The 18,937-nt window shown below is 38.6% G+C and overlaps 2 protein-coding genes and 1 pseudogene across 2 annotated transcripts in view; all 3 read left to right on the top strand.

The window, feature by feature from the left end:
- Positions 1-3,957: 3,957 nt before the first annotated feature.
- On the top strand, positions 3,958-10,362 carry LOC102023662 (lysozyme C). Its single transcript, XM_005374298.1, has 4 exons — positions 3,958-4,135; positions 5,969-6,133; positions 8,756-8,834; positions 9,506-10,362. The coding sequence occupies exons 1-4, from the start codon at positions 4,000-4,002 to the stop codon at positions 9,570-9,572; spliced, it is 447 nt and encodes a 148-aa protein (XP_005374355.1). The 5' UTR covers positions 3,958-3,999; the 3' UTR covers positions 9,573-10,362.
- Positions 10,363-10,831: 469 nt separating this feature from the next.
- Positions 10,832-13,923, top strand: LOC102023976 (annotated as a pseudogene).
- A 3,616-nt stretch (positions 13,924-17,539) lies between these two features.
- The window catches only part of Yeats4 (YEATS domain containing 4), a 28,841-nt gene continuing 27,443 nt past the window's right edge, over positions 17,540-18,937 (top strand). Inside the window, exon 1 of the mRNA XM_005374299.2 lies at positions 17,540-18,862. Coding sequence (XP_005374356.1) covers positions 18,794-18,862 — 69 coding nt within the window. The 5' untranslated portion in view covers positions 17,540-18,793. The remainder of the gene's footprint in view (positions 18,863-18,937) is intronic.

An 18,937-nucleotide genomic window follows, 5' to 3' on the forward strand; every position in this document is an offset into this window, starting at 1 on the left:
TGTACACAAGGTTGTTCATATCTGTACACAAGGTTGTCCATAGTTGTACACAAGGTTGTTCATATCTGTACACAAGGTTGTCCATATCTGTACTCCCTAGACTGGGTTATACTTCTTTTCTTCCAGGCCCATCATACCCAGAATTCCTTAAATATACTTTAAATCCACTAACTAGCTTAGCTGATAAGCATCAGGAAGCTGATCATAAGGGAACAGACTGAGAGAATTCAAGCAATGCTTTATGGAAAAATATTTTGATGACCCATCTTTTAAAAAATAGACTGGGCTCACTTTTTTCACCTCTAAAATTGGTCACAATTGTTCTGTGGCCACCCTTTTCCCCCATAAAACAAGACCAAGATACAACTTCCTATAAATTCACAAATTCCCTACATGCCCACCTCTCAAAACATTCAAAAAATCTCATCTCCCGAATATAGTGCATCTCTCTCTTGAAGCTATGTATTCTATTTCTTTCATGTGTACTTCAAATTCTGCCTAATAAGCTCTTTTTAACTCTACTTTTTAAAAAGTAAGAGCAATAAAAACAATTTAAGAACTTAAAAGCCGGGATGCCTTTCACAAAAGTATTTTTGAACTTTAAAGATACCTCTATAAATGTCTGAACTATAAATAGCTTTTAAAGAAAACATTCTTACTTTTAAAACTGTTTTTGGTAATTCCTCCATATGTGGCCCCATCTCTCAACTCCCTGTTTACTTCAGGTATATTTGGGGGTCCCCTCAAAGCCTCATGCTCTCATAGGTTGGGCTTTTGGAAGGTGATTGGATCATGACAACATGATATTTCCAAGACAGTGCTTTCTTCTCACATTGTTTACACCATCTAAACACTGAGCACCCACCCTCAGCTGCCTGCAGTCCTCTGGCTACAAGGGACTTTTCAAGGCGACAGTGTACCTCACCGTCCTCCCTGACTAGCCCGCCCTTCCATGTTTACTATTGTCTCAGAGTTGCCTGCACCTCGTCTAAAGTGGTCTAGGTACACACTCAGTTTTTGCTTGGTAACTGAATGAATCCAGAAAAGTGAATCACTCAGACTTTTTTGTTGAGAAATTTATGTCTGTGGGTAAAATAAAACCCATAATTACAGATGCATGTTAGCGTTCTTTGCATACTTCTAATTTCCTTATTATCTCTAACTCAACTTGAGTTAAAGAACTCAAGTTCTCTAACAGGTGGTTATCACTGCAGGCCAACCATATGCCTTTCACTTTTTAAAAATTTTATTGTTATACTTTTGTAGTTCTTCAATCAAAACTTGCCCTCTCGCTGCTAAGCTAGGTCTATACTACTGAGCCATATCCCCAACCCTTTAGGGGGTTTTGATTCTCATGTTCAAAGTTTCTTGTTTATCCTCTCCAAGGAATGATTTTCCCACCCTTCTCCTCTGGGGTTTAGAAAGGTCATTAGCCAGCTCTCCTGCCCTGGGGAAGAAGATTTTAGAGTTTAACTGCTCCACATAGAGAATCCAAGCAGTCTTCCTGTTCAAAGCACTGCTGTACTCAGCTGCCTTGAGAGTTACCTAGATCTGCCCAGGTTCTAGGGGCAAGAACCAGCTTGTTTTTTGAATTGATTTCCCCTCATACAAGCACTATAGTGTAAGTTTTCCCACTGTCCAAAAATACCACTCATCCACCTTTAATTATCAATTGAATATTTTTTTTCACAATTGCCTTTTCTTTGGTTTCATTTGGTTTGGTTTACTTTGCTTTGCTTTGCTTTGGTTGGAATGCACCAGGCTAGTCTGGACCTTCTGTGTACAGAGACCTTCTCAAATCATCCTACTAGTATCTAGAACTACAGGCATGTGCCAGCTGCCCTTATACCTTTCAAAAGTTCTGTGGGTATTTTAGTAGGATTTGGAAGGGAGCAAAGCTAGACTTGTGATTCCAGCTCACCACCTTTGACACTGGTTCCATAACCATTCTTTAGACTTTCATAAATGGTTTTTTATGGCCAGTTTCAATTGGGGAGAATAGTCAAAAGTCAGAGATCCTTAGTCCAATTTTCTTTGTGAGTTGTGAATTCATAACACTCACCACAATTAATCATTGTTTCTCTATCTTGATAGGCAAATAAGCTAAATAAACTAGAAATTGTGAATAATTAATAAATTATTATCCAATGCACTACAAAAAAAGTCATCTGAGATCTGTAAACGTCGATCCTAAAAAACAAAAATGTGCCTATGTTAATAGGTATAAGTGGAGCATATACAAAATTTCTGGGGAAAAAACTCTGCCCCCCAAATAGTTAGTACCTATTTGGTGTTTTATTTTTAAATAGTTTGTTCATTATTTCAAATGAAATAATAAAATAACTATATTGGTTAGCTCGCCTCTTGCTAGGACAAATTACCTGACAAAACTTACAGGATGAGGGTTTTATTTAGTTCACAGTTCCTGAGGATTCAATCCATGGTTGGTTGGCTCCAAGGCAGGAACATCATGGCAGAAAGGCATGAGAGAACAATACTGCTTAGTATATGGCAGCTGGAAGCAGAGCAGAGGAGCAGCAGCACAGCAAAAGGAGCAGGGACCAGAGATAGACATCTCCAGGCCTCCATGACCCACCCAGGCATATCCGGAAGCATGATTTACTAATCCCTTAGTAAACTGGCTGTTAACCAATCAAGTTAACAATTAAGTGTACCTTTCACAATAACTGAATGTTATCACTGTGTATAATTCCTGCCCCATGGGACATAACTAAAGAGATTAAAAAACACCTTTTTCATTTGAACTTGTCACAATCTATGATTGTTAGCATTTGGCTGTGTGTGGCAAGCACGTACTTGGTTATCTACCCCCAGAAGTCATACCTTTATATTGTTCAAACATTTGAAAAGAAAAATTGATTTCATCAATATAGGACTGAAACCTTCATACACATTTACTCGATAGTCTTTAAGTTAGTAAGAGTACAAAAGAGACAAAATACTAACTTTTTAGTGGATTTGAGTGTCTCTTTGGAACACCCAAATTTGCCTCTGTACATTACTAAACAACTAAAATGAGACCTGGTCTGGGGAAAATAATGGGTTATTCTTGATTTTTAGACAGGGTCCTTAACAGCAGTTGAGAGCCAGAGCTGGAAATTTTCAGTGGCCAAGCAGAAAGAAGCTGCCACTGGTGAAAAACAAGGGAAACTACAAGCTGCTGATATTTTATTGGCTCAAAATCTTTCTTCCTAGGCAGACCCAGAGTATGTTTTGTGCTACTTGTTTGTTGTTTTTGTTCTTTGCTTTTTTTCTTCAGTTCTGCTAACATTGTTCCTAAGAAAGTGCCTAACCTGAGATGACTGTTTTAAGGTATCAGTTGAAAATATATATTGAGGTCGGTTAATGGGAAGCAAAGTATGGTAGAAAAGGGGTTAAGAAAAGAGTGCATATGGACCTTATTTGCTGTAGTAAACATTGATTTGTACAATTTACAATAGTAACAAAAAGTTCAAAGCAGGAAACTGGATGAGAACCATGGGGTCATGCTATCTACCCCTTAAAATGCCAGGTACACGCATTGTGTCCACTCAGAGGACAAGAGTGTAGAGAACAATTTTGAGTGAAGATCAATAAGAAATAGGGAATACACATAAAAATTTAATGAAAATGGATGTCTGTCATAAGTCACAGCTGATTTAAAACTACACAAAATGGTCATTTTTTTCTATAATTGCTCAAATTCATAATAAAATAGAAAAGGTTCCCGTTGTGGTAACAGTGCTACTTCCCATTTCACTGTAAGCCAGGTCTTCAAAGAATATCACTTCATACTTTATCACAGATTAATTCTAAGAACAACAAAATATCTCTTTCCAAATATTAAAAAAAATTTCTTATGAAGTTGAGGGACAATAAGTACTTCCTGCTTTTCCCAAAGGTCAAAAGTTGAGCCAGAAAGGAAAAAGGAAGTGAAGAAATGTTAAATACCATTACTGGCTTAGCCCAGGCAGCCCAGTGTTTCAGCTTGCAGTCAACATGAAAGCTCTCCTCATTCTGGGGCTTCTCCTCTTTTCTGTGACTGTCCAGGGAAAAGTCTATGAAAGGTGTGAGTTGGCCAGAATTTTAAAAAGACTTGGAATGGATGGCTACCATGGAATCAGCCTGGCAAACTGTAAGTCTGCTCTCCTCCTGACCTCCTCCAGATCATTAGCCATACACAGAAGTGGTACTAAGAATAAATAGTGAAGGGTATTTTTGTGGCTGCACACTTTTATTTATTTGTGGTGTGAATAATTGCAATGGCTAAAGCATCAATTTAGCCCTTTAATATCAGAGATGCTGTGGATGAAGGAATAGGGGGTAGAACAGGGAACATTCTACACAATACCTCACATAGAATGTGCTATCTTCTCCTGGTCCCACTAGATTGACCTATTACTTCAGATTCAAAGGCCCCAGGAGGCTGAGGAAAAGATACCTTGAGGACTTGTTTGGAACTTGGACCAAGAGACTAGAGTGGCACTGTATTTCTCTTTTCTTAACTTCCCCTGCCATGACATGCAACTTTCCAGAGCAAAATTTTTAAAAATCACATTGAACTCAAAAATGGAGAGCAGGAACTTTTCTCTCTGGTCACTGGTATGTAAGGATCTCTGAAATTCAGCATGAAATGGTTTACAGTTCTTATTTACTCAGAGCTGACTATTTTTAATTCTCTTCCATGCAATTCATGATGTGCTGTGGGAAAAATTTACTTTCTACTTTACTTCATATTTGTCAGTATAAGCACCGTACTTTTCAGATTGAATTCAAATGTTTCCCTCTCAACAACTATTTTGGAAGAGTGAGTGAATAGGTGAATGGATAGATGAATAAAAGTACAGAATATCCTTTCCTATTCTTTAATTCTTGTTGGCAAGATTCTAATCTGACATGTAAATTCACCTTAAGTATTATAGACAAATTTGTTCCTCTCAGAGAAATCCTTACTTTTCCCAATAGAAAGCACTTTTCAGCCTGGCTGGGTAGCACAAGTCTGTAATCTCAACTACTAGAGAAACTGAGGAAGAGGATTGCAAGTTCAATGGCAGCCAGCCTGGGCTGCATAGCAAGACCTTGTACCAAAATAAAATAAAAAAGTTGTGCTGGGATGTGGCTCAGTGGTAGAGCTCCTGCCTTGCATGCACAAGGCCCTGGGTTTGCTCCCTAGCACCACATTCAATCAGTCAATAAAGAAATAGAATTTAAAAAGTGATAGTGATGTAGATTAGTGCTAGAGAATTTATCTACCATGCATCTCCAGCACGCGCGCGCGTGCACACACACACACACACGCATTTTTCCATTAATATATGTATCTGCTATAAATTTATTAAATCTACTCAACAAATCTGCTGATTTTTCTATTCTAATCTGAATGTTGGCTGAGGGATGAGGTCAAAGGTAGAGAAAAAACAATGGGAGAAACCATTTTAAATTTTTAAAAAAGTATTTTCCTGTGCTTTCTTAGTTTTACAAACTGATTTGCACTGCAGAAAGATTCTCTTAGGGACCCTTTCAAACTATGGTGTTGGGCAGGGTGACCTGCATCTGTAGTTCCAATTATGCAGGAGCCTGAAGCTGGATGGCAATTTTAGCGCAGGAGACCAGCCTGGGAAACATACCAAGAACCTGTCTCAAAACAACAACAAAATAAATAAAGTGTTGAGATGTTTTATAAATTAGGTATAGCTTCATAAATTAAAATTAGTTGAATATCCAGCCAGGCGTGGTGGTGCACACCTGTAATCCCAGCACTCAGGAGGCTGAGGCAGGAGGATTGTTGTGAGTTCAAGATCAGCCTGGGCTACAAAGTGAGCTCAAGGCCAGGCTGAACTGCACAGCGAAGCCCTGTCTCAAAAAAAGACAAAAAAAAAAAAAAGAATCAGTTGAATAGAAGTGATATGAGGATACAGTATAAAACATTTAGTGTTGCTCTTTATTACAAAAAATCATTTCTTTTCAGGGATGTGTTTGGCCAAATGGGAAAGTGATTATAACACAAAAGCTACAAACTACAACCCTGGAGATGAAAGCACTGATTATGGGATATTCCAGATTAATAGTCGGTACTGGTGTAACAATGGTAAAACCCCAAAAGCAGTTAACGCCTGCGGAATATCCTGCGAAGGTAAGACAAGATACCATAGAAGTGATGGCCAGGACCTATCTGGTTATGGAGAACAGAGAGTCAATGACAAAAACATACCCCGGAAAGATTCATCAGTTACCTAGAGAAACTACATCCCAACTACCTCCCAAATACAAAGAAGTGACTTCTATCCCCTTCAAAATTCCCTAAGTGAGAAATTAGTGCTAGGGTATAACAGAGTAGAGGAGCTGCTTAACATGAACGAGATCCCGGGGTTCCATCCGCAGCATGACAAAAGCAAAAATTAAAAATAAATAGAAATAAAGAGCTGATATTATAAATGCTGGTGTTTTAAAATTTTCAAATGTTTCTGGGATTATTTATTGATTTCTTTTAAAGAGACTTCTTGAAGCTTTGTGCAGAACAGTGTCCTACCCCCGTATTTACTCAGGGGAAATTCAGGGAAAATTTGGTTGTATGGTCCTTTATTAATTGTTTTATCTTCTATTATGAAATGTTGTCAATAGAAAATTAGATATCAGTAGATGCCTGGGTACTTTTAGCAATAATTACATGTAACATTTTAACAGTATATATTTGCTAAAATGTTTTAAAATGCATTAGTAACTATGTGATTTTTTTGGGTTTTTTTTTGTTTTTTTTTTGGTTTTTCTCCGGTACCAGGAACCGAACTCACAACCTTGTGCTTGCCAGGCAGGCGCTTTGCCGCTGAGCTAAATCCCCAGCCCCGTGATATTTTATTTTTAAATACATTTGTTTGTATCTCTAAAAAATTACTTTCCAAATGATCTCACTCACACTTAAAAATTAATTTATAGATTTATTCATTTGTGATCATATTCATTTCATTTTATAAAAAAGGAACACACAATTTATTACATGCCAAATACATGCATATTAAAATAGAAATTACATGTTGAATCTTTAGTACATAAAATAGTTTATGGATATTGCAAATTTCATATTGTTAATATTTAAATGTAAATATGCTTAAGTGACATGAAAAATTTTAGAATTTTTTAGTCCAGTTAATTTACTTTTGAAATTTTTTCCTATTATATAATATTATTATTGCATAACATTATAAATTGCAAGCAAGAAAAAACAGCCAAAATCATACTATGCAGAGATTTATATCCACTGGTAATTTTAGTATATATTCTGACAGAATACATATCAACCATGTTTATAGAAGTGAAATTGTATCATGCCCATATGAGCCCATATACAAATGCATAGGCAATATGTGTTTTTACAAAAATTAAATTTTGTTATACAGCTTTACAGTTCACTTATCACAGAAAATTGTTTCCATATCAACAAGTACTAATCTGTGTTATCAATAAAGACAGTAAATAGAATTCTACTGAATGAATACTATATAATTTTTTGATCCAGCTATACTAATTAGCATTTAGTTTGTTTGCATTTCCCCCCTTTGCAAATTGCTAAGAACAACATTGTGTGTGTATATGTGCTTGAGTGCATTTTTTATCATTTCCTTAGGACAAATTATTGCTAGTAGAATTGCTGAGGAAAACTTTACTAGGCACTTTTACTACAGTGTTGTGTAAAAAGAGGACTTTTTATTACATTAATAATTCTAGGGGGCTGAGGATTTAGCTCAGCGGCAAAGCGCCTGCCTGGCAAGTGCAAGGTCGTGAGTTCGGTTCCCGGTACCAGAGAAAAACCAAAAAAAAAAAAGAATAATTCTATAGCACTGTCAGGCATGGTGGCACACATATGTAATCCCAGCACTTGGTAGACTGAGGCAGGAGGATTGCTGCAAGTTTGAGGCCATCCTGCAGTACATAGTGAGCTCAAAGCCAGACTGAATCACATAGTTAGACCCTGTCTTAGAAAAATAATAACAACAGTAATTCTATACTAATCATGTACATAGAAGTGAGATTATATCACGTCCATATTGGCCTATAAATATGTAACCAATTTGTGTTTTTACAAAAATTAAGTTTTATTATATATACTGCTTTACTGTTCACTTTCACACAAAATCATTTCATATAAAATATAATTCTGCAATAGCTTTTGAAGAGGGAGAATAGATTTTTTTGTTTGTTTGTTTTGGTTTTTTTTGTTTTTTTTTTTTTTTGTTTTTCTCCAGTACCGGGAACCAAACTCATGACCTTGCGCTTGACAGGCAGGCGCTTTTGCCGCTGAGCTAAATTCCCAGCCCCGAGAATAGATTTAATATGTAAATACTATAACTTGTTGACCCAACTCTTACTATTAAGCACTTAATTTGTTTACATTTTACCTTTTATAAATTACTACAGACACCTTTGTGCATACGTACTTCTATACATTTCTTATTGTTTATTTGGGGTAGAACTGCATAAAACATAGGTATGCAATGAACAAAACAAAACAAAACAAAAAACCCAAAGTAAAAAAAAAAGACAAAAACATAGGTATGCAATGTGTTTTTTAGTTTGGAGAACCAAAAGGACATTTGGTCATATTAGCTAGTAATTCTAGGGCTTTATATGCTATTAGTACATGAAAACAGAGTCAAATGTGTAAATGAAGTGTTTGTGTTTTTTTGTGCTCAGTTGGCTTAGTCTAACTTGAAATGAAGTTCCAGTGAACACCGTTTTCATTCCTCATCATCTCTTTCAGCCTTGCTGCAAAATGACATCGCTGAAGCAGTGACATGTGCAAAGAGGGTTGTCAGGGACCCACAAGGCATTAGAGCATGGTATGTGTTAAGAATTACCTGGGAAATCTTTTATCTCCCTGATAATATATGCAATGACAGAAAGCTTTTAAGACCAAACATGTTATTCTGGGAGTTGAATATTACAGTTTTTTACTTACATAAAACAATGTTTTTCCTCCATCCCTCAAGAAACAATCTACTTTAACTTACTCAGAATCTTCCTGTTCAAATACACCGTTTAGCTGGGCATGATGGAGCCAGCACTGGGGAGGCTGAGGCAGGAGGATCGTTGCAAGTTTAAGACCCGCCTGGGCTACAAAGTGAGCTCAGGGCCAGCCTGAACCGCATAGCGAGACCCTGTTTCAAAGAGACAAAAAAAAAAAAAAAAAAAAACACCATTTATTTTGGGGGGTTTCTAACGTTTTTGAGGTTCTTCACAGTTTAATAGTTAATTATTCATAGAATAAATAAATGTGCAATGAACATAACTCAATATTACTTTTCAGCATTCGGTGCTCCACAAAGGATTTGAGGGGGAACAAAGTATAATTATATATCTCTATTCAATAAATAGCAATAACAAGATCCAGCTATAGCCTATATTTTCTTTATTGATAAAATATGTTCTTGTCCCCAAGTATGTGAAATCTATTTATTACACTAAAGATCTGCTTTAACCCTTTGTCTATGTGTTTCACTTTTCTCTACAGGGTGGCATGGAGAAATCATTGTCAAGGTCGAGATCTTACTCAGTATGTTAGCGGCTGTGGAGTGTAACAGCAGATTGTCATTCTGCAGCTTGTTTTGCTTCTCTTACAAATTAAGGAAGAAATAGCTAAGTGAAAGATCACAGTAACATTGTTTCCCTACAAACAACATTCATAGAAGCAGAACAAATTACTTTTTTCTTGAAAGCCTTAGGTTCACTGATCTGTTCTTTACTCGCTATTAGTCCTATTTTTCAGTAGCTCATAGAACTCTTGCTGGTGAAATTTACCTAAAATCTTGATTCTCAAAGACATCTCCAGTACTTTCAGTTCTTTAGCAATAAAATGATCCAGAGTTAATCTTGAATGGTACCATTATTTACCAATAGTAGATTTTAAAAACAGCAAAATATCATCTTAAAACAAATTGATCATGGCAAAAACCTCAGCTGTGTAGGTATCTGATGCCTTCATCTCTTTAGCCATTTCATAAAACAGATGAACAACTCTTTGCTGAATAATACAAACATTTTTAAGGAGCAGAATGCCAAGCAGCTAAAAATAGAGACAGTCTGAATTAAGAATTTGATTTTCATAACGGATGTGACCTTTGGTTCAAGTATTTTCTGGGAAATCCTACATTTGTGCCACTTTAAAAGTACTCACAATTTTATATGTCAATTTGCTTTACCCTGAAAGAACATTTAGATGGATCTTATATAAGGAAGACATTAAAGACATTAAACGAGCTGTTGTTCTCCCCCAATTTGGAATCATATATTTCAACAAAATCTAAAACAAATGAGCTTGCGGTATAATTAACCACAGGAGTAAAATTATGCATATTGTAAAAAAAAAAATAGATAACATCATTAAAGTGTATGCAATACAAGCAATACAAGTCTTGTCTGTCTATTAGGTAGTATATCTAATATCTCAAGAGAGCATATATACGTATATATTATTTAAACAGCAAGGCATGGCACTCCTATATTTTCACTTGCACCAAAACAGCAGGATATTGCTGGAGAAAACCCCACAAGCAGGCTGAGAAATCTCACCTTAAACCCATACCCATTAATCTCACCTGTGCCCTCCAGGTGACCTGGCCATCTCAGCCACCTCTCTTCAATATTTCGTGGAGACCCCACTCACCAAAACTGATACACAGGAAACTCCCAATCTGCTAGATTTTGAGTACAAGTTCGTGTTATCCAAAATCTAAGAATGAGGGCTGGGGATTTAGCTCAGCGGCACAGCACCTGCCTGGCAAGCGCAAGGTTGTGAGTTCAATCCCCGGTGTGGGGGTGGGGTGGGGGTGGGGGTGGATCTAAGAATGAATTCCAGGAACTATGGAGGCTAAGAGCAGAAAAGATATGTACTGGAGAAAGAAAGCTTCTGTCTGAATGAGAGAGACTGAAGGTGTACCGAGTGCGTTGCTGAGAACCCTGCATTTTCTAGGGATTTTTATAGAGCAAAAACCCTGAGGTGAGGCAGGTCCAAGGTGGAGAAAAATGGGAAATCACAAAGTGGGCATGAGATGGGACAAACTATGGTCGACCAATAAGATTACAAGCAAAATTGCTCAGGTAATATGGATTAAATGAGGATCAGATGGGGAAGGAAGTCTTGTAGCAAGCAGGCAGGAAACAGAACTGGGGCTTTTTGTGGCGGGTCAGCGGCTCTTCCTGGTTTTCTCAAGGTGATTTGACACCTATTTAGAATATCAATCACTGTTGTTTATCCTTAGGGAAGTATTTTGGAGTGTTCCTTCATCTTTTGTCTTGAGGTCTGGCCCTCAGCAGGTGTCTGTGTCTCCCCACAGTTGCAAAGTATTCAGTCCTGTGTGCTGGCCCCTTACAGGGCCCAGCCCTGTCTGCCGGCCTACAATATTGCTACCTAACTTAGCTGTCTATAACAAAATGACCAGGATTATTTTACTTCTCCCCTTCTCTGGTCAGTGCTCCAACACACATGTCTTAACCCTTTCTATACTTCATTCTGTTATAGGGAAATGAAACTCCCAACCTGCTAGATCCAAAATGTCGAGTTCCTGTTCTCTAAAAACAAGGAATGGATTCTAGGAACAATGCAGTTTAAGAGTAGGAAGAATTTATTGAGAGAATGAAAGTTTCTGTCTGACAGGGACAGCAAGGGGCCCAGAAAGTGGGTTGCCCACCAACCCCGCTTCTCAAGGGTGCTTTATTGAGCAAGGCCACAAGGTGAGGTGGACTTAAGGTGGAACAGAAGCATAATCAATTGATAAGATTACAAGTATAGTTGCTTAGGCAATATTGATCCAATGGCAAATCATAGGATGGGTTTGAGGTGGGACAAAACTATGGTCAATCAAGAAGTACACAACAAGTATAGTTGCATGGGTAATATTGATAAGTGGGGATCCAGTGGGGAAGCAGGTCGCATAGCAAGGACTCTCCTGGAAGGGGCGGGTTAAGGAGGTTTGGTCTGTGCCCCAAGGTGATTGATGCCTCCCTAGAATATCAATTACTGCTTTTCTCACTAGGGGAGTGTATGGGTGAGTAGTTCTTCTTTTTCTTGAAACCTGGCCTTCAGTGAATGTGCCTCCAGCGACCGTTGTCTTCTGCATTGACCTCTCAAAGGTCCAGCCCTGTCTGACTGCCTATGATATTCCTACCTAACTTAGCTGCCTATAATAATTGTACTCTCCCTTGCTCTCGGCAGGTCACCTGGCCTCACATTACCCTTAAAGAAGGTGATCACTCCATGTAAAATCTCCCCTCCATGTCGCCAGCTTGGAGGGTACACTGCCCCTGCATTCTTCTTCCCTTTCCCCCTCATTTCTGGGATGCAGGGCCTCTGCTCCACCTGCAGTCACCGTTCCCTCCTGCTCACTGCTCCGAGCTCTCCCGGTTTCTCCCTTTGTGCTGCATCACCTCCTTCACTGGACAAACCGCCTTCGTGACCGCCCATCTTACAGAGAACGCCCCGCTCGCCCCACGATACCCTCCAGCTTCCACTGCATCCTCTGCGCCTTTTACAGCAAGACTCCTGCGGGGAAGCCGTACTCGCCCCTCTCCATGTCCTCACCTCCCGTTCTCTTCTCAGCCTTTCTAATCTGACTTCTGTCCTCTCTCAGCTTTAACTACTTGCCCACACTGTCTCCTGTGGCTCCTTGGTGCAAACCCAGTGACTGTTCTCTGCTCATCTTACATGATTTCTCAGCAGCAGTTGACAAAGAAAACTTCATACTTCTAAAACGTGTGTCCTTCCGCTTCTCCTCACTTGCATCCTCCCTCACAGACTGCCTCTTCCCAGTCCTTCTTGCTGCCTCTTTGTATGCTATTTCAATACTAAATGTGTGAGTGTACCAAGGAGACGCTTCCCAGACTAAATCGCATGCCATGCTGAGTAGTGTGATACATTTTTGGCCCTTTCTGCTCTGTCCTACCCAGAGAGGAATCATGCCTTTGTCCACTGTTCTCACATTCATACGCTACCTGCTCTTTAGTCACTGAGCAGCCAACTTCGTTTTCAGACTCACCGTGGCAGTAGCCAAGTGCTTATATTCAAATATCTCTTATTTTACTTAATATAGTCACTGGTGTATTTTATTAGCGTTTATTGGTAATTCCTCAGTGTGTCTAAATAATAAATTAAATTTTATCATGCTATATAGATGAAGAAAAAATATACTATATATTAGTTAGGTAATTTCTGCAGTTTCAGGAATCCACGGCAGGTCTTGAAATGTGTCTCCGTAAGAGAGGACTACTGTGTTTATTTTTTCTCACCAAAATATAATTTGTAAGAGGACAAAGCTTCTTGCATTTTTAAAAAACACTAAAATGGGGTGGGCTCTGCGGTGAGCGTGTTCTAGCATTTCTCAGGTAAAACATGGCTAAAAGTTTACAGGGTAAGTGGAAAAGAAACACACATGCTGAAAAGAGAAAAAAGAATGCCCCAAAGGAGCTCAACAGACTTAAAAGTATTCTCGAAGTAGACTGCGATGCTTTAATGAAAGATGTTCAAGAGATAGTAACTGTTGTGGTACCCAAACAGTGCCGAGACAAAATGGAGTATGTGGCGAATAATGATGAAAAAGATGACATAAAAATGGAGACTAAGATAGAGAAACAAAAAGACCCTTCTAGATCAGAGTGGACAGTACCCGGTATGGATGAACCACAGGCAGAGAAAAAGGTTGAAGGCAAAACAAGAGGGAAGAAAGGGGGAAAACAAAGCAAAAGCAGCAAAGGCTTCCGCCTGATAAACCGTGACCCAGAAAAGCTTGCCATGTGGGACAGATATTTGATTAGAAAGTATATAATGACTTCAGCTCCCACTAAATGAAAACTACTTCTGGTCATATTTTAACTTGGCCTTTTTTCTTCATTTCAACTCAAAATAGTTTATTTGTTTTGGGAAATGAATAAAGTATTTAAATATTTGATGAATAAAGTATTTGAATAAAGTATTTTCGTTGGATTTAAAAAAAACAAACAAACACTAAAATGGAAGCATTTCCTCAGCATATGTGAGGCCCTGGGTTCAATTCCGAGAACTGTCAAAAAAAAAAAAGGAGGGGGAATTGAGGCAATGTTGTTCTTTCTAAAAATTCACAAGTAGAAAGGCCTTCTATTTTTCTCTGAGGCATTTGAGAGTGAATTGCCAACTTAGCATCCAATAGCTCTGAGCACTTCAGCATGTCATTTTTACAAAGACATTCTCCTGCACAACTTCAAATGATCCTCCAAGTCAGAAAATTTACACTGGTACATTACTATAATCCAACCATCAGCTGCCATTTCATTTCATCAATTGTCCTAAGATAGTCTTGAAAGCAAAAAGTTTTAACTCACAATCATGTGATATATTTGGTTGTCTTTTTAAAAAATCTCTATCTGGATAATTTTTTCAGTTCTCATTTTTTTTTTTGACTCTTTATTGTTGATGTTTTTGAAGACCAGAGTCATCATTGAATGTCCTTAAAGTTTCTCTGTTTTTTTTTTTATTTTTCATTGCTGGGAATGAAACGCATGTCCTCACAAATACTATGCAGGAGCTCCACTGCTGAGCTATATTTCCAGGCCTGAAAATCTCTTAGGTTGTGGTTCTTTGTCAAGAATGCTGCAGAAATGATGCTTTCCTGGCTGAGTCTTCTTAGACACCCCATAGTTCTGACTTGTCCTATGACTGTTGACATTCACTTGGAATACTTGATTAAGATGATGTTGGAAAATAATCTCCACTATGAAGTATTTGATGGGAGTTTTACTTTGAGACAATTGTTTATTAAATTTTCAATGTATTATATTTTGATAGTGTGGATCTATAGCTTCTACTTTATTGAAGTTATAATGAGCTGTAATCCATTACTATCATTTTTTGATGTTTACATTGTTCTAAATTTGACCAGTGAGCCCCTGCATACAGATTCTGTGCCATTTCGATATGAGCCTATCATCTTGAGCACTTCTTGCTTTCTCGCATAAAATATTCTAAGGCTCATCTGCTTTCCCAGCTCCAGTCCTGGAATAGCCATTTCTACAAAAAGTATTGATTTCTCATAGTAGATAACGGGTTTTTTTTTGTTTTGTTTTGTTTTTTTGGCTTTAGCTCAGCAGCACAGCGCCTGCCTGGCAAGCGCAATGTCATGAGTTCGATTCCCGGTACAAAACAAAAACAAAAACAAAAAAGATATTTTTAAAAATATTTTTAAATAGCAACATATGAATACTCAGTATCACTGTCTTTGGTCCCTACTGGTAGATAGAACTAGAAGATATACATACGTAAAGTACATTTGTCTCTATAGCTATCTATTTATATTGAAATTCATAAATTCACAACAATACTGCTGATTCCCATCTCACATCACAGAGATCATTACAGTTTTATCCTTTCACCATGTCTTACCTCCCTTCACAGACAGTGATAAACCTGGCATCCATTACACTAAATATCTTTAAAATATATCCTTACTATATTAATTACTTGATGGCTTTGCTAATATATAACCAATCTCCCAACACTCTCCCATCCCATAATAGATGCCCCCCCCAACAGGCTCTGACACCTCTTAGTGGGCTGCTCTCTGATGCCTCACTTGGATGCCTGCTGTACCATGTGACATTGCTGACACTGTGCTGATCCACTATCCTCATAGGAAAGAGGACAGAATTTCTTTTACTCTTTTGCATTCCCATATCCCAAACACTCAGAAATGACTTAAGCATGACATATGCTCAAGTAAATATTAGTTAATGGAATTAATATCTTGCTGATTAGTTAGTGTGTTCCTTCATATCCAGTATTCTGACATTTTTTTCTTACTCTTCAGCTCCACAGGATTATAACACAACAACTTGGACAGCGATTCCAAATCTGTCTGATCCATTTTAATGTAGTGCAGAGCTCAGCCATAGGGAGGCAGCAGAGGGCTTCTACACAACTGCAACATTAGGCTTACATTCTTGAATCACACTGAGGTAAGTAAACTCACAGATGTGAGCTGCTCCTCAGACTGAGGAGTAATGTCTAGATTGAAGAAAGAACTCAAAAAAAACAGACCCCCAAAATAAAATACCCAGTCAAAAAAACGGGCAACTGCAATGAATAGACACTTCAAAGAAGTACAAATGGTCAACGGGCACATGAAAGTGTTAGGCATCATTACAGAAATAAACATCAAAATAACGCAGATTCCATGTTTCCCCAGAAGAATGCTATCTATCCTTAATAACTCAAAACACAAATGCTAGCAAGGTTGCAAGAAAAAAGAATGCTTCTACATTGTTGATAGGGATGTAAACTAGTGCAACCACTATGGAAATCAGTATGAAAATTCCTCAAAAACTAAAAGTACAGATTCCATTTAACTCATCTATCCCTCCTATGGGGATCTTCCTGAAAGAGTTTAAGAATCTTATTATGTGATACCTATATAGCCATGTTTATAGCACCACAATTCATAGTAGCCAAAATTGGAAACAGCCCACAAGTCTACAACAGATGAATGAATAAAGAAAATGTGGTATATATACACCATGGAGTACTACTCAACCATACAGAAGAGTAAATCTGAATAATCTGCAGGAAAATTGATGCATCTTGAGCCCACAGTGATAAGTAAAATCAATCAGAGACAGAAGGTTAAGTATCACATGGTGTCTCTTATATGAGAAACCTGAAGTATAAATAATTTAAACAGATAATAGGAAATAGGAAGATAGCCTTTGTTGAGATGAGAAGGGGATTTGAGGATGGGGGAGAAGGGAGGCAGAGAAGAGAAGGGGAAGTAAAAAGGATCAAGATGTGCTATGTATACATACTAACACCCCATGATACAGGTATTATGCACTGAAATATATACTAAATAAAAAAGAGGGGAGAATATGAGTTTCACCATATCAGGATACTGTACGATGTTTGAAGAACAAAAAGTGAGCTCAAGTATGGGAAAAATATTTGAAAAGTGAATGCTTTTTAGAAAGCTGAGACACAGTACATACCCAAGGCATGTCGGATAACCCAGCCCTAGAGGCTGACTGAGAAAACAGTCAGAGATTAATAAAAGTTGACTGAAGAGGGAAAACAATGCTTGTTGGAAATTTGTCTCAATGTTTTTGATAAGTATTTTTAACTATCCCAATTATGTTTAACACAATTAAGCTTCCAAACCAAATTTCTGCTTGTAATCTGCAGATAGAAAAACAAATGTCAATGTTTGATCTTGTTCAAAAACCTCAGTTCCTACTTACGTGTGATACTGCATATCACAACTGAGCTCTTCATCTGACACTAGGTATTACTAACCCCACAGAACACGCACGTCTATTTTATGGAATCACTGGCAAAGCATTTTCTCAAAAGTAGCTGAATGGAACTATTAAAAATTAAACTACCTGCTTTTAGCTTAATAATTTTAGTTACCTCCATGCTTTTAAATACTAGGTTTACAGGGCTGGGGATATTGCTCAGTGGCACAAGCCTAGCAAGTGCAAGGTCTTGAGTTCGATTCCTGGTACTCAAAAATAAATAAATAAATAAATACTAGGTTTACAGTGTTCCTTCTTACTATTTCAACTTTAGGACAATGATTTCCTAGCACAAAGTTAAAGTTTAAACTCTATTTCCTTTTCAGCCCCATCACCCATGGCACCCTTCTCCAAAGTCCATCCTTCCAAATGTAACGACATATTTTTATGTTAGTGCAACACTTGGTTTACGTAACACTAAATACAATTACTTTCTTTTCTTGTACAAGATTTTGTTTTCCCTAGAACAAACAACCACATGATCCTTAAATCTGCTTTGTTTTCTGAGTGTAACTATGTCGACTTCCCAACTTTAGGTCTAATATGTAAATCTCTTCATGAGGCTTCAGACAGTTGGAATTTTGTCAACTCTTTCCCCAGCAGTATCTCCTAAGGACCCTAATCTGGACAGGTTGTTTTCTATGCTCCGAACTGTCATCCCGGCTCTTCACTGAGACAGTCATCTTGTTATTTTCTGTTTCATACTTGTTGCGTATCCCAACTTCATGATTTCCTTTTTCCTAGTTCATTCCCTCCTTAACGGATAACATCTCCAGGACATTCCTTGAGAAAGGAGGCATGAACTTTTGAGATTTAGCATGTCTGAAACTTAAATTCTATGCATACTTTTGGTTGACAATGGCTTGGTATCAAAGAGTAAACTGTAATTCTCCTTCAGAATGCTAAGTAATACTTTGCTCCCTAAATTCCAAGGTTGCTACTGAGCAACCTGAAGCTATTCCGATTCCAGTGCGGATCTCTTCTTCCTCGTGTTCTCAAGGTTCACACAAAGATAGTTTTGACGTCGGTCTGTTGTCACCTCTGTGCCGGCTGCCTGATAGAATCTTCCCATGTGGAAACTCATAGTCTTAAGTTCTGGAGAACGCTACAATCCTCTCTTTATTAAGACTTCCTTCCTTTCTCCAAATTCTTTCCGGAACTCCTAGACGGGTCCTTCCCTGAGGTTACGGCAACGGCAAGGCGCGTGCGCAGTGTGCGCGGGTGCGCGCGAGTTCACTGCGCCTGCGCACGGCTTCACTGTCGCCCCGCCTTCCGCTCCGCTGCGCCGCGCGGCTGAATGGCCCGCGGTATCCGCACCAACCCGCAGGAGCCGGCCGCCGCTCAGCCCCGAGAGGCCCGGTGACGTGCCCTCTTTCGGCTAGAAACCCACCTCCTGGGCCCGCGCGGGAGGAGCGGAGCCTTCGAGGGGAGCGGCGACCCCGCCGAGCCCGGTCTGTTTCCCTGGCGGCGGCGGCTTCTTCCGTGGGACAATATGTTCAAGAGAATGGCCGAATTTGGGCCTGACTCCGGCGGCAGAGTGAAGAGGCTCTTCAGGCCAATATAAATATGTCATAACTGTTTGGCCATTTGGGTACATACCTGTGCAGTACCTCACATATTTACCAAGAAAATACTG

The sequence above is a fragment of the Chinchilla lanigera genome, unplaced genomic scaffold, assembly GCF_000276665.1.
Source record: "Chinchilla lanigera isolate Chin_1 unplaced genomic scaffold, ChiLan1.0 scaffold00004, whole genome shotgun sequence".
Lineage (NCBI taxonomy): Eukaryota > Metazoa > Chordata > Mammalia > Rodentia > Chinchillidae > Chinchilla > Chinchilla lanigera.